General features: G+C 36.7%; 8 protein-coding genes and 2 non-coding genes across 18 annotated transcripts; 6 read left to right on the top strand and 4 right to left on the bottom strand.

Annotated features, from left to right (window-relative positions):
- Positions 1–177: 177 nt before the first annotated feature.
- Positions 178–3,132, bottom strand: LOC18012417 (ABC transporter F family member 5). Its single transcript, XM_006394042.2, has 7 exons — positions 2,150–3,132; positions 1,733–2,074; positions 1,480–1,620; positions 1,207–1,386; positions 872–1,129; positions 639–767; positions 178–544 (listed from the first exon to the last, which is right to left on the bottom strand). The coding sequence occupies exons 1-7, from the start codon at positions 2,981–2,983 to the stop codon at positions 344–346; spliced, it is 2,085 nt and encodes a 694-aa protein (XP_006394104.1). The 5' UTR covers positions 2,984–3,132; the 3' UTR covers positions 178–343.
- Positions 3,133–4,455: 1,323 nt separating this feature from the next.
- Positions 4,456–6,651, top strand: LOC18011992. The gene is made up of 3 exons (XM_024151843.1): positions 4,456–4,658; positions 5,065–5,355; positions 6,292–6,651. The coding sequence occupies exons 1-3, from the start codon at positions 4,461–4,463 to the stop codon at positions 6,337–6,339; spliced, it is 537 nt and encodes a 178-aa protein (XP_024007611.1). The 5' UTR covers positions 4,456–4,460; the 3' UTR covers positions 6,340–6,651.
- Positions 6,652–6,838: 187 nt separating this feature from the next.
- On the top strand, positions 6,839–6,919 carry TRNAL-AAG. The gene has a single exon. It is a non-coding gene; the product is annotated as a tRNA-Leu (tRNA).
- A 580-nt stretch (positions 6,920–7,499) lies between these two features.
- LOC112083788 lies at positions 7,500–7,695 on the top strand. The gene has a single exon (XR_002897916.1). It is a non-coding gene; the product is annotated as a U2 spliceosomal RNA (small nuclear RNA).
- Positions 7,696–8,027: 332 nt separating this feature from the next.
- Positions 8,028–11,941, bottom strand: LOC18011991 (4-alpha-glucanotransferase DPE1, chloroplastic/amyloplastic). 2 transcript variants are annotated; one of them, XM_006394040.2, is made up of 16 exons: positions 11,512–11,941; positions 11,271–11,321; positions 11,079–11,167; positions 10,932–10,992; positions 10,600–10,678; positions 10,364–10,500; positions 10,105–10,263; positions 9,920–9,996; positions 9,554–9,693; positions 9,437–9,468; positions 9,284–9,358; positions 9,106–9,178; positions 8,935–9,023; positions 8,796–8,840; positions 8,526–8,678; positions 8,028–8,321 (listed from the first exon to the last, which is right to left on the bottom strand). In XM_006394040.2, exons 1-16 carry the CDS (start codon positions 11,875–11,877, stop codon positions 8,217–8,219), a joined length of 1,731 nt encoding a protein of 576 aa, XP_006394102.1. In that variant the 5' UTR covers positions 11,878–11,941; the 3' UTR covers positions 8,028–8,216. The 2 variants fall into 2 exon arrangements, with proteins under 2 accessions (XP_006394102.1, XP_024006681.1); XM_024150913.1 differs by having other exon boundaries at positions 10,105–10,221.
- Positions 11,942–12,820: 879 nt separating this feature from the next.
- On the bottom strand, positions 12,821–14,826 carry LOC18012402 (flotillin-like protein 3). The gene is made up of 3 exons (XM_006394039.2): positions 14,319–14,826; positions 13,592–14,157; positions 12,821–13,501 (listed from the first exon to the last, which is right to left on the bottom strand). The coding sequence occupies exons 1-3, from the start codon at positions 14,680–14,682 to the stop codon at positions 12,989–12,991; spliced, it is 1,443 nt and encodes a 480-aa protein (XP_006394101.1). The 5' UTR covers positions 14,683–14,826; the 3' UTR covers positions 12,821–12,988.
- A 1,731-nt stretch (positions 14,827–16,557) lies between these two features.
- On the bottom strand, positions 16,558–19,298 carry LOC112083349 (glutathione S-transferase T3-like). Of its 8 annotated transcripts, XM_024150917.1 has the most exons (4): positions 19,166–19,298; positions 18,456–18,488; positions 18,290–18,368; positions 16,806–17,795 (listed from the first exon to the last, which is right to left on the bottom strand). In XM_024150917.1, the coding sequence occupies exons 3-4, from the start codon at positions 18,301–18,303 to the stop codon at positions 17,174–17,176; spliced, it is 636 nt and encodes a 211-aa protein (XP_024006685.1). In that variant the 5' UTR covers positions 18,304–18,368; positions 18,456–18,488; positions 19,166–19,298; the 3' UTR covers positions 16,806–17,173. The 8 variants fall into 8 exon arrangements, 4 of the variants coding, with proteins under 4 accessions (XP_024006685.1, XP_024006683.1, XP_024006684.1 ...); XR_002897614.1 differs by having other exon boundaries at positions 16,806–17,454; positions 18,290–18,488; XM_024150915.1 differs by having other exon boundaries at positions 18,290–18,488.
- Positions 19,299–20,282: 984 nt separating this feature from the next.
- LOC112083523 lies at positions 20,283–22,181 on the top strand. The gene is made up of 2 exons (XM_024151558.1): positions 20,283–20,713; positions 21,734–22,181. The coding sequence occupies exons 1-2, from the start codon at positions 20,462–20,464 to the stop codon at positions 21,965–21,967; spliced, it is 486 nt and encodes a 161-aa protein (XP_024007326.1). The 5' UTR covers positions 20,283–20,461; the 3' UTR covers positions 21,968–22,181.
- Positions 22,182–23,353: 1,172 nt separating this feature from the next.
- Positions 23,354–24,486, top strand: LOC18012401 (elicitor peptide 1). The gene is made up of 2 exons (XM_006394038.2): positions 23,354–23,600; positions 24,208–24,486. Exons 1-2 carry the CDS (start codon positions 23,379–23,381, stop codon positions 24,367–24,369), a joined length of 384 nt encoding a protein of 127 aa, XP_006394100.2. The 5' UTR covers positions 23,354–23,378; the 3' UTR covers positions 24,370–24,486.
- A 2,186-nt stretch (positions 24,487–26,672) lies between these two features.
- On the top strand, positions 26,673–27,387 carry LOC18012341 (elicitor peptide 3). Its single transcript, XM_006394037.2, has one exon. It carries the CDS (start codon positions 26,878–26,880, stop codon positions 27,181–27,183), a length of 306 nt encoding a protein of 101 aa, XP_006394099.1. The 5' UTR covers positions 26,673–26,877; the 3' UTR covers positions 27,184–27,387.
- Positions 27,388–27,934: the final 547 nt, after the last annotated feature.

Genomic DNA, 27,934 nt, shown 5'->3' with positions numbered 1-27,934 from the left:
TGACGAGAAGGTTGAACCCGGTTAGGGTTATGAGATAACCGAATTTTGTTTACCATCAGATGGTTTAATTGACTCGATTGAAAAACACACTTTCGGTTCGGCTCGGTTTGGTTAGGTTCACAAAAGAAAGATAAGAGAGAACTTGATTCACATCACTATCAGCAGCCTCTAATCCAATTTTTGAGACAATAAAGTTTCTTAATTTACCCAATGGGGCTCAAGTGTTTAGAAACATTAATACTCTGCATTTTCTAAAAGTATCTATATACATTCCACAGTAAAAGATCTTGTGACTGACTGTAAGAAGACTTTATAAATCTGACTCCTTTCAGTTTTCGTTTTTTCAATTCCATCTCTTGGAATTCTTGCTGGCCTTTGATTTCTGTTTAGCCTGTTGGAACGCTTGCATCTTCTGCTTCTTCCTTGCTTCTTTCTCAGCTTTTGACATCTTTGACTTTGCCTTCACTTTTGGAGCTTTCTCTTCAAGCTCTGCTTCTCTCTCTAGCTCCTTTGCTCTAGCGTCCAGATTCTTCTCCAAGTAATACTGAGGCAGAATTCAAACATGCAAAAAATTAAAACTGAGACTTCTCATAGATCAAACTATACTGGCTGAGAAGAGAATGTAATTCGAAATGTACATTGTAGTCGCCTGCGTAATCTTCTAAACAACCATCTTCGACTTCTATGACTCTGTTAACGATTTGTTTGATGAAGTATCTATCGTGGGAGACTGCGATGACTGTACCTTGGTACTCGTTTATCGCTTCCTGATTCAAAATAAGAACCAGAAAATTAGCCTCTTTCCTCCAAGTCCACGAACGGTTATATTATAATTGTATCCAAAGATTCCAAGAAAGAGTCGAAACTGAACCTCGAGCATTTCTTTTGAAGGAATATCTAAATGATTGGTTGGTTCATCCAAAACGAGAAGAGTAGATGGCGTAACCATAAACTTGCAGAAAGCAAGGCGTGCTTTCTCACCACCGCTTAAAAGAGAGACCTTTCGATCAAGCATGTCAGCTTTGAAGTTGCAACGTCCAAGAAGGCCTTTTATATCATCACTTCTCCAGTCTTCTGCAGCTTCACAAACTGTTTCAAGCACTGTTTTATCCAAATCAAGAACCTCGGCCTAGCAAAAAACCAAAACCATGTCAATAAAGTGACAGAACCTATCCCAATCGTTCAGCCAGAGCCACTGAAACACACCTGATTCTGTTCAAAGTAGTTTGGCAGTACATTGTGCTCTCCAAGAATAACTTCACCTTTCGTAGGCTTTTCTAAACCCATAATTAGCTTCAATAAAGTACTTTTCCCGCACCCGTTCGGGCCGATAATGGCGATTTTCTCTCCTCTTTCAATTGCTAGATTAGCCTTCTTAAATAGCATCTGGTTTGCAACAGATACACAGTTTTTCACAGGGTCAAACATGAGCAATAGAGGATTTATCTTAATGTCTTGACTTTCATTCTAATAACTCACCTTATCCTCGAAACCAAAATCAATGTTTTTAACCGCGACTACCGATCTTCCACTTGTTCCACGCTCCGGAAACCTAATTTTCATTTGCTTCCGCTGAAATGGCTTCTCTATTTGCTCCTGTTCTTGGATCCTCTCCAGTTTCTGTTATAAACCACACAAAAGGGAAACTTATAAGCTTGAACTTCTCGAGCCACAGGCAGTCATGTCAATGATTCTGCAAATTAAGTTCTCTTTTTTTTAGCAGCTTGCTAACCTTTTCTGCAGTAGAAGCACGACCAGAATTTGCACCGGCACCAAGCCTAGCGATCAAGCCCCTTGTTGATTCAATCTCTTTCTGTTGTTTTTCCCAAGCTGCATGCTGAGTTTCGATCCACTCTGCCTTTGAGATCACATACTGAGAGTAGTTACCCTCGAATGTCCTCGACACACCCATCTCGGTTTCCACAATTTTAGTACACAACTGATCAAGAAAAGCTCTGTCATGTGAGATTATAACCATAGGCACCTCTTGCTTTTGCAAATAACCTTCAAGCCACTCAATAGTATCAAGATCCAAGTGGTTTGTAGGCTCATCAAGTAGCAGCAAATCTGGATCCTACTCACAGAATAACACAATTCACATTAGCTTCTGTTCAATCAAATTGAAAGGACATAAGTATCAATCAATCACCTGAAGCAAAATCTTTCCAAGTGACATTCTCATTTGCCATCCACCGCTAAACGAAGCCACAAGCCTATCTGCATCCTCTGGAGCAAACCCTAACTCCGGCATCAGCTTACTGACCTTAGCATCGACGGTGTCTAAATTCACGGCCTGAGCTCGTCTCTGTAACAAATCAAACTCGTCTAATAACCTTCCCATAAGGTCCAAATCATCGACAGATCCTTCGATCGCCTTCTGCACTTTCTCCAGCTTCTCAGTTATCTCCATCTCTTCCTTGAAAGCGCTCATGAACTCTTCTTTCACCGTCCTGCTCATCGAAACCTCGAACTCCTGGCTCAAGAAGGCGATTTTCATATTGGGTTTGGCCTTGATAACGTTACCTGAATCTGGTTCTTCTTGCCCAGTGATTATCCTGAGCTGAGTCGTCTTCCCAGCTCCGTTCACGCCCACTAACCCGACTTTTTCCCCTCTTTTCACCTCCCAGCTCACATCCTTGAGCACCGTCACGCCTTTGTAGCTCTTCCTTATGTTCTCTAGCTTCACACCTGAAGAAATCCCAGAAGCTCCGTTTTTCGAATTCTTCCCGTTTCGCTTCCGGTCGGAGTCTTGCTCGGTGGTTTGCTTGGAGAAAAGCGATTCGATGTCGTCTTGGCGCTCTTTCACCGAGGTCTCGAGGCTGATTGTGGAGACTTGGGCTCTGATGGTGGGGATTTCGCGTCTAGGGTTGGAAATGGAAGAGATTTTGATGAAATTAGATGTGACTGGGGATGGGCAAGGACGGAGACCGGTGAAGAAAGTAGATCGGAGGTCGAGGCTATGGAGATTCGTCGATAAACCCATGATTTAAAAACGGAACCTTGTAGCGATTTGAATAATCGGGTGTGGATTTATCAGAAGAATAGCAGTCTCTCGCGAGAGAATCTCGCTCTACTGGAGAAGAAGCAGAGGAAGAAAGTCTCTCTCGAGAGTGCTTTGATAAGAGTTTCTCTAACGTTTAAGTGTGAGCCAAGAGATATATTAATATTCGTTTTGTTTTTTTTCCTTCTATTCCAAAAATACACATATCGTTATCATAAAATGAAGAAAATTCAGTACTCCAGTATTATTAATTTTAATCATCATAAAATTAAGAAAACATAGAATGAACGGAATAGATCTTATACTGAAATGCATTTCCTCGACTACACCATTATATTTTTCCACTATTATCATCGTTCGCAGTGTGATTATTATTATTTTCAGCTCGCCATTAGCATTTTTTTGATAAAGTTATAATTTTATGTATGTGCCATCTTTTGCTACAAAAAGAAAAAAAAAACAGAAAAGTTTTTTTTGTGGTTGTGGGAGAAGAGATGGTTGAAGATAACACTGCGTAATCCGGAGATAGTAATCACCTTGTGGTTCACAATAACTCCTTTGAACAGAAGACATTTCTCACAATCTTCCACGTGTCAACTACACCACCAGCCACGTAAGCTGCTCTGTGGATGTTATTACGCCACCATTTTGTTTTGTATTTATCATTTATTTTTTATTTTTCAAATGTGTTTTGGATTACTCGGCAATCCTGAAAAATGGCTACTAATCTCCCGAACGTATGTATAGAAAGGTATGAAAATATCCATAGGAGCCTCTTTGTTTGCTTGTGAATAAGTCAAACTTGTTTTGTTTAATGTTTGGAAAATGTGTTCGGAATAGTTTTACTTTTTAAAACATTTGAAAAATCTCTAAAAAAAATAAACGTGTGATCGGCTCACAACATTAAAACATTAAGTTATGTTAATCGCCTCCATGACTATATATATGTATAGTGCCGTGTACATATAAAATAGCCAGTTAGCTGACCAAACAAAGTCGTACTTATTTATAACTAATTGTAGACTTTTGTAGTTATATATTAAGTGGGCACATATTCACTAATATATCTAATTATGGCTTTTCTTTTCTGTCAATATATATTAAGTGGGCACAGATTCACTAATACATCTATAATTATGGCTTTTCTGTCGTAGTGGAGTATGTGTAGTACAGTAATTCTGTAGGAATGGAAAATGAATATTAGGTAGTAGAATTTTTTAGACTGATTTTTTGCTTAGTCTACTAAAGAAATATGATCCATGAGATTTGGAAAATAGTTGCCGGCCTTCAAATCCAGACCAGTAAACCTATGTTTTTTTTTTTCTTAATGTAAAGAGGATGAAAGCAAAGCTGACGTGGATTAAGCGTGTGCGCTTCGCAAAGAATGGCATTATAGTAATTTCCTGAAAAGCTTGCCTTTTTTCGAAACGAAAATAATAAAACTATACATATCTTCTTAATGATATGCTGTGTAAAGCGTAGGTCGTATCACACCCATTCGAGCTGTTGTTTTGCTGTATTAAATTTTTATACTTTTCTTAGCTTATATATACACATCTCTGTATTTATCATAGTCCTGCTTAAGATCATCTTAAAAAAAAAAAAAGGAGGATTCTCTTCTCTCTACAGATTTCATCATATGGAGGATCCGAAAGAGGTTTAAATCTCTCAAACCCATTTTCTCATCTGTTGTTTATAAACCACTTAATTCTCCTGTGCTGAGTTTTAAAAAAAAATTCTTTTTCATCGGAGAAAAACTAAAGTCAAAACTGATGCGTGATCAATCCCTTTACACAGTGAATTTTCACAACCAGTTTTTGAATTTCTTCTTGAGAAAAGTCAATCAAAGTTGTGTTTTTTTTTAGTTTAATGAATTTTCAACAAGTTCCCTTACTAAAATTCAAGTTCGAATTGATAAATCAAATCTGAATTCGCAAATCGTGAATTTGGGTTGAATTTAAAGGAAAAGAAAAACCTTTATGCGTGTCTAAAATTGTTCGATTTTAGTTTTATTTATGTTCTTAGAAATCAAAGTGATTGAGAAATGGAGATATGTTTGGCAGAACAAGAACGCGCCATGGCTATCAGTACCACAGTTTGGAGACTGGGATCAGAAAGGAGGAACGATCCCTGATTACTCAATGGATTTCTCAAAGATCAGAGAGATGAGGAAACAGAACAAGAGAGATCCTTCTCGAGCCAGTCTTGGCAACGAGGAAGACCTCATTAACCCTTTTCATAATCAACCCACTTCCTCTGATACTACTAAGGCTAAGCTCACCACTGTCCACAGTGACAACAACAACAACAGCAACCACAATGGTTTCTCTCACCACCACCCACATTCTCCATCTGTAAGACTACAATTACTTCTTTTCAGTTTTGCTGCTATCTTAAAGATTCATTTTTTCTTCACTGTGGGTTTATCTGTGTTGAATGATTAGTTGTGTGTTCTGGGTTTGCTCCGTCCCATTGTCTGGTTATGGAATTTAACTGTTGTCCATCTTTTGGGTTACGCATTGTTTGTTGATCATGCTCATATTCATCAAATTTCAAAACTTTAGTTTTTCTAGCTTTTGATTTAGTTATGTCTACACTTGAGTTTCCATCTTAACATTCATTCTTGCTTGATGTGGGGTGTATATGATCTGGATGATTGATTGTCTTGAAAACCGGTAGGTAGGTGTTTTTAATTTGGTTAGGTCGTGGAATCTAACTTTGTAGCTTTATAGGGTTAGATATTTGAGTCACACATTGTTTGTGGATTATTAGTGTACCTGTTCTCAAAACATTTATAGGTTTTGGTTGAGTTATGTCTATATGAATTGGATGGTTGTGTTCGTGGATTACGGCTGTGTGTGTTCATTTGATGTGAGGCTTACCTTCTTGGGTTGGTTAGGTTATGGAATCTAACTTTGTAAGCATTATATGGCTATTTCTAGCAATTGGGTAAATGTGGTCCTTCAGTGTTTGGTCTATAGTTAGTTGCTTAGTTGTAGATATAAATACCTCACCAAACTTCATAAATTAGATTTTGAGTTTATATTAGAAATGGTGCGAATTCTCTTAATACAAATAGAAGAAATGTACATTACCCTACGACAACGAATTATGTTTTAATATAGTTGTTGTATTGAGATTCTTTCAATCAAAGTAAAGCATAATCCATTTCGAGAAAAATGTGTGGCTTTTATATTGTGTACCTACCATAGAAACTGACAGAAATAATAATAGTAATTGATTTTGGGGATGAAACATTCTTGATCTTACTTGTAAATGACTTGGAACAGACGAGGAGAGGAATCTTCAGCTGCTTCAACTGCTGTGTTAAAGCTTGAAGGTAGACGAGGAGTGGAAACTTGAGTTGTTTCGATTATTTATAATGATAATAATAAGAGATAACAATGATTGAAGATAGAAGTGAGAAATGGTAGTGACACCTTTTCACATATATTTCTTAAGGAAGCAGCACTCATCAAAGTTTGTCTGTTACTGTTATCTTACAATGCCTGTCTAACTATGTTTTGGTAAATGTGATAGCGTAGTTAACTTTTCTTTGTTGTTGTTGTTGTTGTAATTTTTGGTTTTATTTAGACAATGTGTAATGCAGAGCAGATATGTGATACATTACTTTTTTCTTATCTTTCAAATAGTGTGGTTGCCATTAAAAAATCAATCACATACGTTACGTCTAATACAATCATCCTCGTAAGTCGTAATTTAAGTCTTCACTCAATATCTATTCTAAAGAAATGAAATAGATAATATGTGAATGGCTCGTCTTTATTTTAAATGTAAAATGTTTGTATATATAATAAGTCTGTAAGGGACAACAAAGTTGATATGGCCGAGTTGGTCTAAGGCGCAGGATTAAGGTTCCTGTCCGAAAGGGCGTGGGTTCAAATCCCACTGTCAACAGTATCTTTTTTTTGTGGCTGACGAAACGGAACTTGTTACTGATTACACCTAAGCCGTCGATCTAAATCCCATCTTAAAATTTCAAACTTCCTCTTAGTTTACGAACTCAATGGCATCAGAGCGTCGACTCCTTAAAATATCCCCCAATTGAAGAACTTTAAGTATCGACCTTTCCTTTACCCAGGACCAGGAGAAGAGATTTCCACCTCACCGACAATTAAACATTCTTTCGAAACAATGTAAAAATCTGAAGTTACGAAAGATAGAGTTTTTTCAGACTCCCAGAGTTTGAACTATAAAATTATGACCCTCCTCTGTGCACATAGATCTCACTAGACTGAGCTCAAATTATAAAACCCAGTTCATAACGTTTCTTCTGGGTCTTCATCACGTTCTGTGATCAATTGCAAACAAAGAGACAAAATAAGTTAGAGGGTTATTTTTGGTATTAGCCTATATAATAATAGGAAAGGCGTTTGCTTAAACTTTGTTTTTAGTTTTTGTCCCACATCGCTTAGCGAGAGAGACGTCGCTCATTTTCACGTAGTATAAATACGAGGCCGAGCCTCACTTGCAACTCATACCTTTCTCGGCCTTTTGGCTAAGATCAAGTGTAGTATCTGTTCTTATCAGTTTAATATCTGATACGTGGGCCATCGGCTCACACGATATTAACTCTATTTTTTAAGGGAGAAAGCCCACCAAGATAGCTTGCTATCTGGGCTTTCGCGAGTCGCCCATGCGTTGCACTACTGCATGGGCCTGGCTCAACCCGCCAAACAATAGTCTAATTTTTTAAGCTTGGTCCAGTAAATATAGCTCGATACATTGAAAAACAAAATAAGAGAGTATATGTTGTTTCGAAATCAAGAAATTAGTCAAGGCTTGGCTAAGTTTTGTTACTCACAAAAGATACGACATTCGTTGTTTCCTGCACTCAAATTTATGTTAACTGGATCTTCATCCTTCAATAAAGGCGAATGAATCTTCAGTTCCAATGTAAGAAAATCCCGTTACTGATTCACCCAAGCCGTCGATCTAAAACTTCTCCCTTTCTTAAGCTGGATTTTACAATTCCTTAACATGAAATTGAAATAAAACGTGTGTTTAAGATTACTTTGATACGTGAACAAACATTATTAAAGAACGGTGAAGTTTAACATGCGAAATCATAGCCATATCACTGGTTAACGTTTTCAAACGAAGCATATATATAGCTTTCGTTGTTCTTTATTTGCATTTTATCATAATAGGAAAAACGAAAGATTCTTCTTCTTAGACATGTCGGATGATTTACTCAAAGCCGACCGTACAATGACAATAGATCTCTGAGTTTGACAGATTCCGTTTTCAGATGATCAAAGCTCGTTGAACTCGGAATCCTCCAACCCCAGTTCCCCACCTTTGTGTATTTCACACGTACAAAAATCACATTGTTAGAAACACGTATCACAATCCGAGCAAACAAATATATGTTTCTATCAAATTTGTCTACTATAACTACAAAGAAATCAACTGCGATAAAGAGCAATGACTAAAAATTTAACACGCATTGTTTTTTTTCCCAATTTGACTACAGCTTATCAGATAAAAAGCAATGACTAACCTCAGTGGCTGGAGTATTCATCCTGGCACAACTTCCAAGTCCGAGAATGTCTTGCATTGGTATTATTGCGGTTTGAGCGATTGAAGAGAACGCAACTTGGATAAGTGCCCATGAGATATCGTCTTCTTCAGCTATTGACAGGTATTTCATTGCCTGTCAATGAGGAAATAAAATCGCCATTGTGATTATCTTACAATCATAAGCTACGGAACAGAAAAAGAACAAAAAATAATTTTTGCTAAATGGGTATGAAATCATCAGTGAGATTACCTTAGACTTTTCTTCTTGGTCCAGATTGTCCCACCACCCACGAATCTATTTAACAAGATAAATCGACAGGACATATACATTTCTTCCGGGCTTCTTTACGGGTTCAGTAAAATCAATTAAAAGCTAAAACAAAACTTACAGTGTCGTTGTCATGAGTTCCAGAGTATACAACTTGGTTAACTTCGTGATTATGAGGTAAATGTGGGTTATCGGCGCCGCCTCCAAAAGCTGAAATCAGAAAAAGAATCAAATAGGTAGAAAGAAATTAGAAATACAGTAAGGAACATGAGGGGAAGCCAAGCTATTTTACCAAACTGGAGGACCGCCATTCCAGGTGCTCCGATTGATTTCCTCAGCTCAACTACATCTCTAGTAATAACTCCCTGTCTTATGACAAAGTGTAGCATCTATTAGCAAACACTGAGTATATGTAAGTTAACTTTTATGTAACTACTGAGTGTCTGTATAGTTAAGTCAAATGAGCTTACCAAATCTTCAGCTATGATTTTGATCTTCCCAACACCGCTCGAAATGGCATCAAATAAAGACTTTCCGGGTCCTACCTACATATTAATACAACTTTTCTTATTCTTAGTTTTTTTTACCTGATTATATATACATCAACGGATTAAGCAAAGCACCTTCCATCTTCCAACCGTGGCAACTTTAGCTTCTGCAGAGTATCACATGATCAAACCTCTTAATTACCAACCCAATATATACCCAACAAATATATTATAGTTTGAGGATTAACTCACCAGAAGAGACTGCCCAAAACCCTGCAAATCCTCTGAAATGATCGATCCTGCATTCGTCATACAAGTCCTGTGCTCGTCGTAGCCGATTAACCCACCAAGAATAGTGGTCAGTCTCCATTGCTTTCCAGTCATAAAGAGGGCTTCAAAAAAATGGACGAAAAAGATCAATAAATATCATGGTGAAGAAATAAATATAAGAGAGTGAAGAAGAACAAGTTATAGCAGGATTGTGAACAAATAGTTCGGGAAAGCCAAAAACTTATTCACGTCGATTATGTTTCAGTAACACTGTTTATCTACATCAGGTGAAAAGAACTAACCAAGCATCAAACCGATAATCTAAAGTAGGAGGTGTAGTATCAAAACCTTCCCCACAGTTGACCCGTTTCACTGAATAGATCAGGAGGAACGCCACTAACTAGAAGCGGAAAGCCTTTCCTATTCTGCGTACAGATTTAGAACAAAAAAAAAAGGCTTTCAGGAAAGTCTAAATTACTCTCCTTGGACATACAACAAGATTGTTTGCCTCTATATATAAACCTTTTACTTACCAGTAAGAAATGCTTCTTATTTGCCCAAACATCTGCACTGTGATATCCTACATAGATGGGCATATCTCCCATTATATTGACTCCTTTACTCTGTGCATACTCACGAACTTTCTGCCACTGCCTTTGGAACAAAAATTGTTTAGCAATGAACAAGTCTATCTGCAGCAAAGAAGAAAAGTTTACCCTAAAAGGCTTCACAGAACATTAATTCATAATGAAATCAAATCCAAGAAGTTAGCTAAAGCCACCAAAATCTTACGAACTCCTTTTGACTTTGATATATAGCTTCCATTGCTGAAAGATGACGGTTTTTAAGTGGTTCAGGCCACTCAAACCAACTGTATGCATTTAAAGTATTGTCTATAGCTGCAAAATAAGCAGCATCTTCAAGCCAACCTATGCATAGTGAACAGAATATCCTCAGTGAGAACTTGTTATTTAGAATAAGCCAACAGAATGATAATAAACGAATCTTTTTAATTGTATATTTCTCACATGATATAGAGGGGTCAGTACGGAAATCTTGCAGTTTGCTCTTCAGTTCACCATTGCCACCAATAAGCCTCTTTGCTGCCTAAGAAAAGGTCAGTGATCAAACTTAACTTCGCAAGCCAGATCAGTGGTTATAATCAATGAAGAAATAGATGAATTTATCCATCAAGATTACTAAATACAGAGAGAGTTTATGCTAGGCAGCTTAGTTTGAAAACTACAGGAATTTAATGAATTTCTGTAAGCTAGACTAAAAGCATTGTCTTCATTACTAGTATTTTAACTCCAGAGAAGAAAAAAAAAAGACAGCCATAACCGCAAGCCAGATTATGTACCTTAGTTATCAACGGAGTCTTTAACTTGTCGGCAATTTGATAGTTGACACAATCAGCATCACTGGATAATAAAAGAGATCTGAGTTGAGAATGAGACCAAACAAAAATAACAGAGTCCACTTAAGAAACCACAGAGAAGATGTGCACATTGGCTGTGGGAGCTCATCCTTCATTAACAAGCCGTCTTTTACAAGCTCATCCAGAGAAATCAACAATGTATTCCCACAATTTGCATCCTAGAAGTAGCCGTCACAAGCAAGCAGTCAATAACTCAGAAAACAAAAAGTTGCAGACAAAGTGAAATAAACAATTTAAATTTTGGAATCCAAAAAGACAAACCTGTCCTGCATAAGGAGATCCTCCTTCGTCTGGAGGAACAAGAGGAAGAACCTGCTCACAAAACAATGCCAGGAAAAAAGAACTTTATCGCACCTTAAAATTCAATGGCGAAAAACTTCCCCTACTCTTCAGAGTAATGATTCCAAGTTCAATCTAGATTTACAAAAACAATTAACTTCGCTGGACGAGCAGAACAGAGCAATTACACGAATGCCTAATCACAAAACCAGAGAATACTCACCTGCCAAACTGAACAACCAGTAGAATGAAGCCAATCGATGAACCGGAACGCTTCTTCTCCGAGATCACCAATGCCATGAGGACCGCGAAACGACGTCGGGTGGAGCAAAACACCGGCTCTTCTCCGGCTATCTGAATCATGAATTGGTAGCCACTGCTCATAGTCTACAGGGAAATCTTCACCGGCACTACTACATGTAAGAGAAGCCGAGATACTCGAAACGACCTGCATTCGGAGCCGGAGATTGAAAGACTGAGACGCCTTTGTCCTATTCCCGAAGAAAGCAGCGTCGATAAGAGAATCCCGAGAGGATGATCGGAAAATCTTGAGAGAACACAGTGAAGGAGACGAGCTAAGAATCGTCATGGATAATGATCATCAAAGCTTCTCCACACCAAAAGACAAAAGAAGTGAGTGAAGATATTTTGTTCATCTTCGCAGCTTAGTTGAGAGAGTGTGAAAGGATCATGTGATAATCACGTGCGTGGAAATCTCGCCAATGGCGCCATTTTCAAGGCCGTATTTTGGGCTTTTAGTGATGCCCCCAAAATTTAGGCCGACGAGATCGGATCCAATATCCTTATATCCTTAAAACCCCATGCAATGTGATTTAATTTTTTGAACCATAAAACAGTAAAACTATAACTCTTTAGAAAAGTAAATGTAAATTTCAGTGGTACCTACCATCTTCGAAGTTTCACCCACTGGTCCTCAATAATGAACACTACTTGCTAAGAAATTGCAGTTAAGAGGTCTTAAAAATATTCCGATAGAGGAAAAATAATTGGAGAGTGGTCCTCGGAGTCATTAAAGTCAAAGTACCCGTCGGCCCATCGTAATAAAGTGGTAGGTTTTGAACTGTTTTATTTTTTTCTCTCTTTTTGGATGTCAATAACAACTAGTTTTGATGCTGACAGTTTTGATTGGTACAAGAAAATTCGTAAAATTTACCCATTAAAATATAAGACTATATTAATTTCGAGGAATTTAAGATTCGTTCAAGTTAAAGAAACTAAAAAACAAGATTTATGCAAGTAAAGATTCTTTAAAGAACATATAGATAGAAATTCTGAGATATCTAGAAGATCTCATCTTTAATTCCATTGAACTATTTTGAAGCAACAACCTAATTTATAATTTTATTTTGTAATCAAGTTAATCAAAATTGAGATATATTCAGTTAATAATATCCTTCATATCACGATCGGATAATGGTAGCTTGAGCACGCAATAACATGATAATAATAAGTTAATAAACACACTTGATATCCTTGATAAAAGCCAAATTTTCCATAAAGTCAAAGAAAAAGAAAAAACAGAAAAACCCCCTATCCTTTTCGAAAGCCCCTTAGTCATCAACTCATCATAGTCACGTTTGTGAAATGCTATTGGTATGTCTACGAACGCTAACTTCCAAAGTTCTAAAGCATAATAAATATCCTAATAAATAAATAAATTATAAAGCACTGTTGAGATCTCAGCCTCTGTATTGTTGAGTCTGAAGTGATTGTTTAGGCTCAGCACCACGTATTGTACCAATCCAAGCCGGCGGCTGCATACCGGTCTGCTCATAAACCGTATCAAGAACCGGTGGTAACATCTTGTAAAGTCCAGCTATATCCTTCATAGCATTACCATTACCACCACCATTCATCCCTTGATCGGCACCACCATTGTTCCACATACTGATCTTAGGCTGCAGGTCCCTGATAGCAACCGCATTGGTCTTGGCGATTTCTTGATAAACCCCATTGTTGATCATCAAGAAGTCCCTCATGGCTGAGTAATCATTGTTAACTGCGCCTAGGAGAGTATTGAGATAGGTCCCTTGAGCGTTGGCCATGGCAACAAGTCCCTCTGCATCTCTCTGTTTGGAATAGAAGGCAGCATCAGCTGCAGTTTTCATAGCCTCCGCTTGCTTCTGCTTCTCGTAAAGAACCGCCTCTGCTTGCTTTTGCTTATTGTATAGCTCCCAGTTTGCTTCTTGTACCTATGTGTCATGATCCAAATTCAAAGAAAGAAAGAGAGAGATTGAGAGAATCCTAGTAAATTAGTCGTAAGAATTTGAGATATGCATTACCTTGGTTTCGTACTCAACACTGGCTTTACTGAGGAACTCGGCTTTAAGCTTCTCTATCCGGGTCAATGCATTCATTTGCTCTACTTTAGTCTGAAGCTCAGCTTCCCTCAAAGCAACTGCCTTGGCTGCTTCAACTTCAGCCACACGAGATTCTTTGGTCAGAGAAGCCTTCTGAATAGCCAATGCTGCATCAGCCTGAGCAACAAGAGCTTCCTTCTCGTTCTGAAACACTTGGACCTCAGTCTTCACCTTGATCTCTTCCTTTGTCCCTTCTCCTAGCCTCTGAGTGGATATAATCTTAGACTCAGCGTCAATCTTCGCTGCATTCTGGATGGTGAGCCCGGTACGTTCTTTGGCACCGACCTCTCCCTTCATCTTGGCCTCTGCTACATCGATCTTGGCTTGGTTGGCTGCTTCCATCTGAGTTTTCTGACCCAAGTAAGAGAAGTACTCATGTCCAGGCACATCAACGAGCTGCTTCACATTGGCGTTGTAGATCACAAGACCAAACTGGTTTAGCTCAAGTTGAACCTTGTCAAAGACTTCCTTCTTGAACTCCTTTGTTCCTACAATATATATTGCCATAATATTTGATTTGTAATATAATCAAAAAGTGAATTCTTCTAGACAAGAATCAGTCAAACTTCTATTTAGCAATTGAAAACCGTTTCTAATCTAACAAATCGAGCGCAAAGATTATGATAAAAAGAAGCGTATGTTAATTTACCTTTGAAGACTTCTTCCATGGTCATGGAGGCAACAAGAACACGAGTCTCTCCTTCGATAACACCCTGAACAAGCTCATTGACGTGATTCGAGCGCTTATCGTGTTGAGACATAAGCATAGCGTACAGTAAGAGAGCATGAGGGTCATCAACACGTGGACCGATCGTGAAAACGGCCGGGATAACAAAGGGGAGCTTCTCGGAACTCATGGCCTGAACCTCGAACGTGTAGTTCACCGGAGAAACGTCGAAGACGGTGCAAGACTGCCATGGATACACCCAAGACTTCTTTGCAAGCTTGATGTCTTTGATCCCAGCACCATTGATCGCAAGATACTCCGATGCTCTAGCGACTTTGTAACCCATTCTTCTTCTTCCTTAGGATTTTAGAGGTTTTGTTTCTTTATTAGAGAAATTTAGGGATTTTTAGAAACGAGTTTGTTTGCGTGTGTGTGTGAAGCATAAGAGCATCTCCATTGCTGATACCCACATTGGGTATCATAGCAAATATTATAATGGTTTTTTTTTTTTTTTAAACAGTGAAGAACCTCAAACTAAAAATTCACTTCATCCCTGAACCCGTAATTCGGAGTTTATAGGATTAAAAAAATAATTTTTTTTTTTGATATAAAAATCAATTTTTTTTTTTGAGTTATTTATAAATACATTTAAAAACCAACTTATTACATTGTTAAACAAGGTATATTACATAGAGTTTATAATTTAAATTACAAATTATTCCAAATAAATTTTACAACATATGATATACTAATACAGGAAGTAAATGTTTAATCAAAAGGCGTTTCTGTTCCAAATTTAAGCCATATGTGTTCAACTAAATCAGCCGTCAAGCGGTCATGAATTTTCTTGTCACGAACTTCGTTTCGAATGCCGATCATATTGGTAAGATTTGTGGACATATTAGTTGAATATGTCATATCGACTTCTGACGTTCTGCTTCCATCGCCGTTTTTAAATTTCTGATATATTGTATTGGGTGTCCAATGGTCGCTCGTTTTCAACTATCATATTGTGTAATATGATACATGCCCGCATGATCTTTCCTATTTTTTCCTTATCCCAAATAAGAGCAGGATTTTTAACAATGGCAAACCTGGCTTGTAAGACTCCGAAAGCCCGTTCGACATCTTTTCGTACACCTTCTTGGCATCTTGCAAATGTCTTGGCCTTTTCAGATTGTGGAAGCGGAATTGATTTGATAAATGTTGCCCAATTTGGATAAATTCCGTCGGTTAAGTAATATGCCAGGTTGTATTGGTGTCCGTTGACATAATATTTGACTTTAGGAGCTCGGCCTTGTAATATGTCATCAAACACAGGCGAACGGTCAAGAACATTGATATCATTTAACGTACCTGGAGGTCCAAAAAAAGCATGCCAAAACCACAGATCGTGTGATGCTACAGCTTCTAAGACAATTGTTGGTTTCCCTGAGCCCCGTGTATATTGCCCTTTCCAAGCTGTTGGACAATTTTTCCATTCCCAGTGCATGCAATCAATACTTCCTACCATACCTGGAAACCCCCGGGCCTCCCCAACGTCTAGCAGCTTTTTAAGATCTTCTGGTGTGGGTCTTCTTAGGTATTCATCCCCGAAAAGATATATTATTCCTTGGGTAAATTTTTCCAAGCATTTGATTGCCGTACTTTCACCTAGCCGAAGGTATTCATCAACTGCGTCAGCCGCACTTCCGTACGCCAACATACGGATTGCTGCCGTACATTTTTGTAATCCAGATAAGCTAAGTCTTCCAACAGCATCTCTCTTTTGTTGAAAATATGGCACTTCATTTGATAGTCGTTCCACAATGTACATGAACAATGGCTTGTTCATTCTAAACCGACGGCGAAATATATGGGAAGGATATGTTGCGTTCTCAGCGAAGTAGTCGTTCCATAATTGGGTGTGCCCTTGTTCTCGTTGTCTTTCAATATATGCCCTCTTCGTCTTCTTTGGTTTAGAACCGGCTTGTCTCTCAAGTAAAGCGTTGAAGGCGTCGTCAAATTTTTGATCAAACATGTCATCAAAACTCTCATCAAGGCCATCATTGACACCATCATAAGGAGTATATAGCCCATCATCGCCAGCTTCATATGGATTATATTGATCATTATTAGAAGAAGAAGCCATAAAGGAGAATGAGGATTTTTGAAGAGGATTAGGAAAAAATTTGAATAAGGATGGTGTGAAGAGGTTTGCTGGGTAAGAAAAAAAGGGATGACAATTTTTATAACAAATGTGGAGTGATACTAAAATTTACGACCAACTGCAGTTTCTATATATAGATGTACATGTGGTTACTAATCATTTACATAAAATTTTGGATACCATAAAAGATTTTGTGGATAGAAAACGTCTCTCAAAATACACTTATTCCACCAACTTGCTCCTGAGTTGTCACTATAACCTGTACGCCAATAAAAATCAAAACAGACAAAGGAAACATAAACATATATAAGAGACAGCCATTAAGAGATGAACATAACCGATTCACTATAACGACATTAAACAGCCAGTACGAGATATAACATATGACATAAGAGACAGATAATCATACTAGTTCAGAAAACCTAAACATGGAAACCAAAAAAGGAACAGAAAATTTAAAACATCCAACACTAAGACAAGATTTCCTTAATGAGTGTTTCCCTTAGAGATTTTTCACCCTCTGATAGTCTATCTCCTCTTGCGAGTAAGTGTTCAAGCATTCTCTGCCTGGAGAGCATCCTTTTGTGTGCTATATCTTGTTGTTTTATTTCCCACATGTTGATGAAATCTTTATTATCCTCTTCAACTCCTCGAACAGCCTTTTTACCCTTTGATTTCTTTGCAGCCTTCACACCAGGGGGCCTGATCTCTGCTGTCTCCTCTCCGTGACAATCAGGTTGACCGGAATCTGGCATAGGCGAGTTAGCTTCCCCTTTCTTCCGTTTTTTTTTTCAGCATCTTTTACAGCCGATGATGAGCTCCACTTTTGGTCATGCCTCAGTTCCCTCCACGCATGCTCAAGTGCATACTTAAACCCGTGATCATTGAGGAATATTTGATGTGCATTCTTCATCACGTCGTTTACGTTTTGGCCACTGCTTTGCTCTTTCAATGCTGCTTCATAGCTCCCTACAAACTTACAAGTTTGATCATTGATTCGTTGCCAACGCTGCTTACAGTGACTTAGAGTTCGGTTTTGAAAGTCAGCTAATTCTGGACTCGAGTTGAATAAGTTAGTTATCCGGCTCCAGAAGGCTCCTGCTCTTTGGTCATTACCGACGACAGGATCTTTGCTCGTATTCAACCAAGCCGAGATCAGAACGACATCTTCTGTAGGATGCCACTTCCTCCTTGTAGTGCGATCCTCAGCGGGAACACTTCTATCTTTAGTCTGCTGTGTGCTGAAGTTAGGAACTTGAGAGGATGCAAGATCTATACTCGGTGAGAAGGAAAATGTGTTTTCCTGTTGGCTATTTAAGAGGTTTAAAAAACTATTGGAGTTACCGTAAGGGTTTGGTAAATCCATAGTACGGTAGAAGTAGAAAGAAGAAAGAAGAAGAAAGAAAGAAGAAAGAAAGAAGAAAGAACTTCAAATATTTAGACCATGTAAAAAAAGGATTTGCGGGGTCAGATAGGAAACAAGAAGAAGGAGTAAGTCAGAATGAATAAGGCAGAAAGAACTTGACATGTTTTATAAGTGTTTTTGGTGTTTGGTTTCAAGAGTTTTATTATTAGTTTTCTTTTTAGTGTTAATAGTTATTTTGCAATGAATTTTGACAAGATTGGCTTTAACTCTAAACCTAACAAGTATTTACACCTCAACAAAGTTTTGACAAGATTGGCTTTAACTCTAAACCTAACAACTATTTACCCTAACCTAATCCAGCAATATAGACAAGCGAGACCATTACTACCACCTAACCATTTTTAATGCAAAAGTACAAAGGATATTTACAAAACTTACCGCATTAAAAGCATGGGTGTAACCTCGTCGGAAGCTAACTTGAAAGTTCCTTCAACCACTCATTTCTCGTTAGAGGTACCTCGCAAACATAAGTATAACAAGAACTCAGTCATTAGATACAAACAGAAACATAAGGTATTAACGAAGGAGATAAAAGGATATTTACCTTTGTGTGGTTCCCTGGCACACACGCCGAAACCTGCAGCCATAAACACACAAACCCAAAAGCAAAAAGATGCCAAAAAAATGACATACACAGAACAATAAACAAAAACAGACAATACATAGATGCCATAAGGTTGCAACGATCAAGCATATGGTAGGCTCCAAGTTACATAATATCGACTAAACAAGAAACAAGTAGATTGCCTAAACTACAAAACAAGCATATGGTAGTACCATTTTATTCACACAGGAAACAAGTACTTACATAATATCGAATAAACAAAACATCAATCGAATGGCAAATATCGACTAAACAAGAAACAAGTAGATACATAACATCGAGTATACACAATGTACGATCACACATATGCTAAACCATCGAATTCACAGAATCAACAAAGCGAAATTACTGAAACAATAACAACTCAAAGAAGCCCCAATTCAATCGATTCACATCCCCGAATTTTAAAACCCTTAACAAAATCGATTCATATCCCCGGATTTTCCCCTTTTCTGAAACCCTAATCTCGATATCATACAAGTCGCAAACAACAGTAATCTAAACAATTCAAACTAACGCAGACTCATATTTCAAAAACCCCTAATTTCTATCGGAAAAAACCCGAAATTTTCCCCAGAACCCTCAACCCTAATTTACCCGAAAACTCTGCAGAAAAGATGTAATTCTGCGAGACGAGAGAAACCGCGTACCTTGCCCACCAAATCGGAAGGTTTCCTGTGCTTTTTTGCTCCGACTGCGTCGAAACGATTCAGAGAATACAGTCGCCGTTTTCGTCTCCGTGAACCCTAGAAGTTTTTCGCGTTTTGTGGACTTGGTCGAGAAATGGCCCGAAAATAATCAAAACACAACTTCGCCTTCGACGAATCAATACTCGCCACGTCGTCATTGCTACAGCGATGATATCGGATGATGAGTATGAGTGCAGTCATACCGTATCATCGCACGAAGCCCATTTTTACAATTTTAAAACCCAAAATAAACACACTGGCCCACCTATAATACCGGTATAAACCTGCGATGGAGATGGTTTAAGACGCTTATAAGTCCTCAAATACGCCTATGTTACCTACGTAGATTCGAAGAAAATAAGAGCAAGTGACAAATATTCTCTTCTGTTAACGTGTTTATCCCCTTTTTCTCAAAAAAAAAAAAGTGTTATCCCCAAACTTAATTTTACAATCAGTATACTGTACTTTTTTACTTAACAAATTTTGACAAAAAAAAGCAAATAGTATTTTATTTAATCAACGTGACAACGTCTATTAGATAGTCTATTGTTGTATATCGAATTAATGTTTTGTTATGAACATTACAATGGAATTAATGTTATAGTCTATGATTTTCCAAATTTCAATATAGTCTATATTTCAATATTGCCTTCTAGAAAATTTCTTCAACACATCGATATTTTAAAGTTTATATAATTGACGATGACGATTGAATTACGTGGACACATATCTTCAATTGTATAAATAGCAACACAATATTTATATGATAAATTCATGTATATCCATGATTTTGATTGGTGTTTTATGTTTTGTATTTTGGTCAAAGGTATTTTATGTTTATCTTTCGTTTTTTTATGTGTATTTAAATGTAAAAAATCTTATATAGCGTATTTTATGCAATAATTATTTTAAAATTAAACAGTATAACAGAATTACATAAAATTAGGAAAAGAATCCTTTAAAAAGGTTTACAAAGATCGCGTGTTATCACCTTATCACCCAATTAACGCGTTACACGTGGAGTACCAACTAAAGCAACTTTTTGCCGTTATTTTCTCGCGGTGGCCTTGAAAAAATCAGGAAAATCACAGCTCCGTGGCTTTATCATTCCCTTCACCCACCTAACTTCTCGTCGCCTTCCCTTGATCGTCGTCTTCTTCTTCCTCAATCCTTTCCTGAAAGAGATCCTCGAGGATTCTGAATCTCTCTTCCCGCAAAATTCGTATCTTTCTCGAGGATTCCGGGAAAGAGTTTCTAATGGTAGATAGCTACAATATCCCATGGCTCATATGGATCCAAATGTTCGTCTTCTTCCTCCTCTTACTCCTCCTTTGTGTCTTCGGGATATTATCCTTAGATATCAGCGATAACAGTTGCTCATCTTCCGATTCCGTTCCTTCTACCTCCTGCTCATCTCTTTCTCGGCGATTTCTTCCTGGAGATCCGATTCAGATCAGCCACCACGGCTTGGGGTTTTCCGTCAATTCAAGTCACGTACAGTCTAATCAGGTAACTCAAACTATCTGTCCCTCTCTTATCTATTCCATCGACGAATCACGGAATTAGTCGTACCTGCTTCCCGTTGACTTGCTGTTTTGCACATTTCAGCTTCAACTGTTAATTTCCCTATATTGTTTGAAATCGACATTGTTGCTTTCTTTCTTCAATGTGGTTTCTGGGAAGGTGAAACAAATTATGGGGGAATTCGCAAAATGTTGATGAATCTTAAGGGCTTAGATTGCAATTAAGAATAAGGGAGAAAGTGGCTGCCCAAAATTAGCTGGAGAGTGACCACATTTGAATGTAATGATAGCGAAAAGTTGTAAGTACTCGAAATTAGATTTAGATAATTGGCTTTTTTCAATTTAGCAAAGAGTAAAAATTTTAGCTAAACATAGGGAATGGAGATTTCCTAATTTTGGTTTTTGGATCATATAGCTGGTGCGTGCTTGATTATCATTTCGGCACAAAACTATGTAAGCAATCATATTTGTTTGTGTTAATAATGTCATGCTATTCAATTACTGAGAGTCATTAGCTAAGACCTTCACATTGAGATTTTTCAGGTATGTGTTCGTAAGTTGTTGATATACTTGAAATTGCCCCTTTTCCATTACGAACCAAGGATCTTTTATTTTCCTTGGCGTTAAAGCTTTACCTGCTTAGGTTTCACAGTTGCTTAGGCTTCACAGGAGATGTAAGTTTTATCTTTAAGTATCAATAATCTGGTAGTTTTGTCTTTAAGTAGGAAAGGCATTATTTAGACGTTTGGTTTAGTTCCCCGATTGCTACATGTTAGAAAAAATCCTGAAAATATTAGATGATTGCAACACAGATATTTCGGATTATGGATCAGGAGTTACTCTGGTTTTTCCATATAGTCTTCTTCAAATTTCGTGTGGTGTCCACAAATCCGTTTCTTTGATTCATAGTTAAACGCATTGGTGGTGAATGACACTATGTGTCACCAACGACCCATGTTAGATTCTTCGTGTGTTAATGTGATCATTGGTTTTCTTTTTACCACAGATGGGAAGTTCTCAGGCCATAAAAGGAGAGATAACACCAGCTGAAACAAGGAGAGTCACAAGAACAGAGGAAGACCAATGTTTGCAGGAGAAAGAATCGAGTCGTAATTTGCATCATCATCCATGTAATTTGTTTCAACTTGCTGGAACTGCATTTCTAAAGTGTCTCGGGCTTGACAGGAGTACCGAAGAAACCGATGATTCCCTGAGACCAGAATCTAAAAAACAGAGATGAATGAAATTCTTGTGAATAGAGGAGAAAGAACATACTCACACGTTGCATTTTTAATATGTGTTGATGTGTAGCAAGCAAATTGAGTAGGAGAGAATGAAGAAACTTGTAAGTACAGACATGAAAAGGTTAAATGTTGGGGGTAACACGAATGAGTTTAACTCAGCAAATTCTTCTCTTTTTCTTTGGCGTGACAATAGCGTTTTCACCATGGTTAGTTAAGTCAAAATGTATCAAAGTTATATATATATATACTATATTCGGGGCTCAATTACTTACATTGAATTACCAAAAATAAAAAAGCCCACTCGGAATCCGAAATATATAATGCCATCAATCCAATGAATAAAGTGCTTGTGGAAAATTCTTTGAGCACTTCCATCGACGCCTAAATCAAGAAATAGAAAAGAAAAGAAGAAAAAATCACAAGTATGTAAAATATATAAAGGAAATTGGACAATCACACTAACTGAATTTTAAAAATAGAGAAAATAAAAACGTGTTAGTCAAACAAAAATACTCATCCCCAAAAAAAGTAAAACGTTTATCGGGATTTATAAATTAGTCTTGAAATCCAAAAGGCAAACAATCCGAAAAAGCCAAGAGACTTATCCAACGCCAACAACGGTGGGAGTCGTTGTTTCTTCTTTTTATTTCCTTGAGACAACAATATTTGACCACATGCTTTTTTCCTAAGTGTCTCACACCACAACTATATGATTTACATCTGGAACTAACTGTTGAAGACGTGTAGTTTATCATTCTTGATCAAGCATATATCTAATATATAACAAGCTAAACTGTCTTGCTTAACATTTGCATCAAACTTTTTATAGTTAGGCGTCTTGATTGTTATACCTTCCAATTGATTACGAGTTTATTGAGTTTATCGAAAATAATAATCATAGTTCCATAAAGTGGAAAGAAGACAATTTGTAAGAAAACAGAATTTAGGTCATTAAATATTCGATCAAAAAGGTTTCTCCGAACGTAGTTTTCATTGTATCCCATTTTTTAATTTTTGGCTAAAGGGTTTATTTGATCCCAACTTGCTAGTGGAAACATTCAAAATTCAATCAATAAGCCCAATATTCGTCCTCGTAGCCAGTCGTTGGAGTATAGTCTTCTCGCTTTAATTTAGTAGTAGAATGTAGTCATCAACCCACCTAAAGCCACGTGCTTAATTTCGCTATTAACAACCAAAATATAATATTTTACATGCAATAATAATTTTCATATCTTCAATTTTATTTTGGTTTTTTGTCATATGATAATAAGAAACTCAGAAAGGGACTACTTAATCATATTACAAATTTATGCTTTAAGAAAATGTATTCTATACCAAAAGGCTTACACCAAATACCGAGTTAGCCCACTATAAAACGCAAAGTTGTCTCTCTGTTTAATCACTCACATGAAAAGAATAGCTTCACTCCTCTCACCGAAACTAAACCCACGAACAAAAGTTTTATCTGAGACATCAATGGAGAAATTAGATAAACGAAGCGAAGAAGAAACTTATCTATGGGTTCCATTTCAGTTCCTCGACCAAACTCTTAGAGCTATCTTCAGGTGTCTTGGCCTTGTTCATCACCATTCTCCAACGACGACGTCTCCGGTGACTTTAAACCAGTCGGTAAGCTTTCCTTACAATATTTCGGATTTATGTGGCATTTTTAATTTTATCATGATTAATATGGGATTATGGGACTAATTCGGGATGATAAAAAAGAAGGGATTATTAATTTTTTTGCTGTTGTGTGATTTATTGAACAATATTTAACAATTTTCCAAGATAATATTTTGCATTAATATGGATGGAATTATCAATTTCTTCTGTTGAATGTGTATATACTAAATTGGTGATGCGCGCGTGGAAACTAATCATTTAATCTATTATGTTTGAAAGCTCCGAAAATATGTTGAAATGTTTGGATGGTAGCATTATTATGAGCGCTTGCTGTATGCGTGTGTGTTTTGTCTTTTTAGTTCTTCTAAGTTAGGAATTAGGACCAGAATTTAGGTAATTTTTTGTTTTCGAACTAGTGTATAAAATTTTGCAATCACGAGAATTAGTTTTAGAAAAATCAAATTACGTTGGGATGAAAGTAAGGATCATGTTATAAAGGTCAGTTTTCAGTCAAATAAACAGATTTTTATCTTCATAGAGAGCTATTAGCATGCTTTTATTATTTATTAATATTATTAATGAGATGAATCCAAACATGTCTTTGCAATTGCAGGAGGAGGAAGAAGATGAAGATGTTGCCACCAAAGAGGACGTCGGTGTGACGACTAGGGGCGGTAAAGACGGCGTCGTTGTGTCGAGTAGGGGCATAAAGGTCAGAGCAAAGAAGAAAGGGAAGGAAAGAGTTAGCTCCGGCCGTCCTGGCCAGCATCACTAGCACATAAATTACATTTTTTAGTGCAATTATTCGCAATCAAAATACTCACTCAGGTTCAGAATTATTTGATGTTTAAGTTATTTGATGTTTAAGGTTTTTGCACACAGTTTAAAGATTCATTTAATTTTTATTTTTTCTATACTAAAAATATTATTTATATATAATCCATTTAAATATCATTCAGCCAATAAAAAGACAATTCGCAGAATATAAAAGGTCAAAAACTATAAAAATTCATTAAATTTTGCATTGAAAAGTGAGAACATCAAATAATTCTGAACAAAAAAAACCTTCTAAAACATCAAATAATTCTGAATAGAGGGAGTAATATTTAAATAACAACATTGTCTATTTCTTCTTATTTTAATGTTATTAACAGTTTTCCGACACAAATTTTTGTAAGTTGATTCAACAACAACATAAAACTTCATTATATTCCCGATTATATATATATTTTTTTTCTTTATGTTCGTCCCACATGAAAACTGTAGCATTTGATCATTTGATGTGAAATGGTTTGTTTCTGATAAAAACTTTATATTTCGGTTTAAAAAAATTGTTCGACCATCATAAGTTCGTAACCAGTGCTATCGAACGTATCTGTCCCTAATCAATGTTAAACATTAAAGACGTACCAATTAGTAATTAATGATTAGTTAAGAGTCAACAGTTCGTCCTCAGTCCTAATCCACATTAATTAGTGGTCGGTAACTCTATGCGTGTAAATCAACTACTCCCTCTGTTCAGAATTATTTTGATATTTTAGAAGGTTTTTTTTTGTTCAGAATTATTTGATGTTTTCACTTTTCAATGCAAAATTTAATGAATTTTTATAGTTTTTAACCTTTTATATTCTGCAGATTGTCTTATTATTGGCTGAATGATATTTAAATGAATTATAAATAATATTTTTAGTATAAAAAAATAAAAATTAAATGAATCCTTAAACTGTGTGCAAAAACCTTAAACATCAAATAATTCTGAACAAAGGAGTATTTTTCTCTATTGTTTTAAATGTCTGACTCGTACATATCTGCAACGCTAATACAAGTAAAAGTTAAAGAATAAAGGTAACAAACAAACTTAATGTTTTTCATATGATGTAAACTACAATAATAATCGTATTATGATAATTCACAAATTCGCAATGAGCATGCATGATATCATCAAATACAAAGTTCACAGGTGTTCTCTAGGAGTAACGTATGTTTATTTTATTTTACCAACAAAAAAAAACGTACGTTTATTCATATACTTTATCAAACAAAACTTAAATATTGGGGCATGCAGGGCAGCACCAACTTACAATTACGAAACCAAATAGACATTGTACATTGTGACTTTAGTATCAAAAATTATCTTCGATTCGCATAAATTATAACAGAAAGACAAAAAAAAAAAACATATCATAAACCCATAAGGCATCCGTGGTGATAAGTCTCGAGTCACTGAGGAACCATAATTATTAAACAAGGTTTGGTGAGACAGAAGTTTGGGGGTCTTTATAATTGGCCCTACAATATTATAATCATTATCTCCCAGTTTTTGAATACAATTTACAAGGGACCACGATGGTGCTCTTCCACAAACGCATTAAGCCAATGCAATAAACCAAAAGAATAATGTGAAACTTTTGTTACATATTATCTGGATATTTAAAACTTTAGCACAAAAATGGATCTTTTCAAATGTAATTCCATAGTACTTTTTTTTGTTTGTTTAGGATTACATTCCATAGTACTTGACTACTTGCATGGCCTTTTTATTATTCTTATGCACAAGCCCCCTTTCTCCAACCAGTTTATTTATTTTAGTGAATTTTTAACTATTTGACAAAGTACTTAATAGATTATAAGAAACGAAAGCACAAGAGCAATATAATTGTTCCTTATAGATGATTGAAATTTTTATAAACCTCTTTATTTAATCAAAACGTTATTTTTTTTTTGAATTAGCTAATTTTAATAATCTACAGTGGGAGAATCATAATTTTTTTTATTTAGTTGATTCCGCTTTTTTTCTTCCGAAACTATATTTTAACTTAAATGCCCCCAAAACCAATGGTGTGGCATTTATATTTGAATAATCAAGCTCTTTCTTCTGTATTTACCAATTCAACATTCAACCTTTGTTTAATTAAAAATACCCAAAGAATGAGCGTGAACGGACTTTGACCAAGACCATAAGCTCCAACCTCTGCTATTTTTGACCGCGTGGACTAAAGTCAAAATTGTTTTTTTTTTATTCACCCCACCTTTTTAAACGTAAGTCAAATATGCATCTTGGTTTTCTAAATACCAGCACCAATTATTCCAAAGCTATATGTCAAAACCGGTTTACTATAGATTGCGGTCAACAAACAAATAGTTGACCAACAACCTAGGGATGTGATATCATCCCTTTAAAAGGAGTCGCATCTGCGTTACCAAGTTCCATCATCAACCTAACTACACACAATACACCTCTTTAAAAAAAACTAAAAAGAGAAATAATTCAAGAAAACCAAAAATGGAGAATCTGAGGAGTGGTGAAGAAAACGATTCTCATTGGATCCCATTTATGTTCTTTGATCGATCTTCAGTAACGATTCCTCTCTTGAAGTGTCTCGGTCTCGAAAGTTCGTCATCATCATCTTCTGATTCCCTTTTGTCATCTCACAGCGAGGAAGAAGACGATATGGAGAGAAAGGAAGACGAAGAAAATGATGATACGACCGTTGAAATCACAGAGCGGCGGTTGCAGAAGAGTAAGCCTAAGCCAAAGCCAAAGCCAAGCTCAGGAAAAGGAGGCAAAATCAATCAGGCTTCATATTGATAAGCCTATACGTATACACTATAGTATGTATATACAAAACACACACAAATACAGAAATAAGTAAATGAAAATGTATACAAAATAATACTTATATAATCATATTTATTTTGACCGTGTATTGAATAATAAAATCTAGTTTGATAGTTTTGTTTGCTTACCGATTAACAGAAGTGAAATGGAGAATCACTGATCTATCATCGCTTAGTTAGAGCATGTCCATCAACATATTATAATAATTTTTGTTGGTTTTAAGTTTAGGGAAAAGTCTGGACCATTTTTCAAGTTCCATTAGTGAACTCTAAAATAGAGTTCATCAAAATCCAGCTCCCAGTTTGTACATTCTTATTGCCATGAAACAGAGAAAAAAGATGCAGCTTAAAAATCCAGAGAGTCTAACACGATGATTGATACATTAGCAGAGAGCAACTCAGAGACAAACAAAGGCCAAGAAACTGAAACGTCAAAGAACATTTACAAGCTAAAGCAATTTGAAACCTTCACTCGTATCTTGAAATCTAATGTATCATACAGTATATAATCACCTTAATCGCCTGCGACGGAGTAAGAATCTCCACCACTTTCCCCACCGTTGAACACCGTAATTGATCGGCGTTGTTCATCGCCGCCGCCATCCCCGATTTAAGCACCTCCATCGCCTCCTCCAAATCCGACTCTTCTCCGTCCACCATTTCTCTCACCCCAACACGCCTCGCCGCCAACATCACCGGCGGATCCGCCACGCTCTGCTGCA

Source organism: Eutrema salsugineum, unplaced genomic scaffold (genome assembly GCF_000478725.1).
Source record: "Eutrema salsugineum unplaced genomic scaffold, Eutsalg1_0 scaffold_6, whole genome shotgun sequence".
NCBI lineage: Eukaryota > Viridiplantae > Streptophyta > Magnoliopsida > Brassicales > Brassicaceae > Eutrema > Eutrema salsugineum.
This window is presented reverse-complemented; position numbering and strand designations above follow the sequence as displayed.

Excerpts from the sequence above, each read along its gene's own strand:
- LOC18012417 (XM_006394042.2), bottom strand. The coding sequence starts at position 2,983 with ATGGGTTTATCGACGAATCTCCATAGCCTCGACCTCCGATCTACTTTC. Across the intron at positions 2,075-2,149 it reads TTGGAAAGATTTTGCTTCAG|GATCCAGATTTGCTGCTACT; the intron begins GTGATTGATTGA and ends TTCTGTGAGTAG. Across the intron at positions 1,621-1,732 it reads GTGCTTCTACTGCAGAAAAG|AAACTGGAGAGGATCCAAGA; the intron begins GTTAGCAAGCTG and ends GGTTTATAACAG.
- LOC18011992 (XM_024151843.1), top strand. The coding sequence starts at position 4,461 with ATGATATGCTGTGTAAAGCGTAGGTCGTATCACACCCATTCGAGCTGT. Across the intron at positions 4,659-5,064 it reads ATATGGAGGATCCGAAAGAG|AACAAGAACGCGCCATGGCT; the intron begins GTTTAAATCTCT and ends TATGTTTGGCAG. Across the intron at positions 5,356-6,291 it reads ACCACCCACATTCTCCATCT|ACGAGGAGAGGAATCTTCAG; the intron begins GTAAGACTACAA and ends GACTTGGAACAG.
- LOC18011991 (XM_006394040.2), bottom strand. The coding sequence starts at position 11,877 with ATGACGATTCTTAGCTCGTCTCCTTCACTGTGTTCTCTCAAGATTTTC. Across the intron at positions 10,679-10,931 it reads AGACTCCGTTGATAACTAAG|GCAGCAAAGAGGCTTATTGG; the intron begins GTACATAATCTG and ends ACCTTTTCTTAG. Across the intron at positions 10,501-10,599 it reads TACTGACCCCTCTATATCAT|GTTGGCTTGAAGATGCTGCT; the intron begins GTGAGAAATATA and ends CACTATGCATAG.
- LOC18012402 (XM_006394039.2), bottom strand. The coding sequence starts at position 14,682 with ATGGGTTACAAAGTCGCTAGAGCATCGGAGTATCTTGCGATCAATGGT. Across the intron at positions 14,158-14,318 it reads CATGGAAGAAGTCTTCAAAG|GAACAAAGGAGTTCAAGAAG; the intron begins GTAAATTAACAT and ends TATATATTGTAG. Across the intron at positions 13,502-13,591 it reads GTGTTGAGTACGAAACCAAG|GTACAAGAAGCAAACTGGGA; the intron begins GTAATGCATATC and ends CATGACACATAG.
- LOC112083523 (XM_024151558.1), top strand. The coding sequence starts at position 20,462 with ATGGTAGATAGCTACAATATCCCATGGCTCATATGGATCCAAATGTTC. Across the intron at positions 20,714-21,733 it reads GTCACGTACAGTCTAATCAG|ATGGGAAGTTCTCAGGCCAT; the intron begins GTAACTCAAACT and ends TTTTTACCACAG.
- LOC18012401 (XM_006394038.2), top strand. The coding sequence starts at position 23,379 with ATGAAAAGAATAGCTTCACTCCTCTCACCGAAACTAAACCCACGAACA. Across the intron at positions 23,601-24,207 it reads CGGTGACTTTAAACCAGTCG|GAGGAGGAAGAAGATGAAGA; the intron begins GTAAGCTTTCCT and ends TTGCAATTGCAG.
- LOC18012341 (XM_006394037.2), top strand. The coding sequence starts at position 26,878 with ATGGAGAATCTGAGGAGTGGTGAAGAAAACGATTCTCATTGGATCCCA.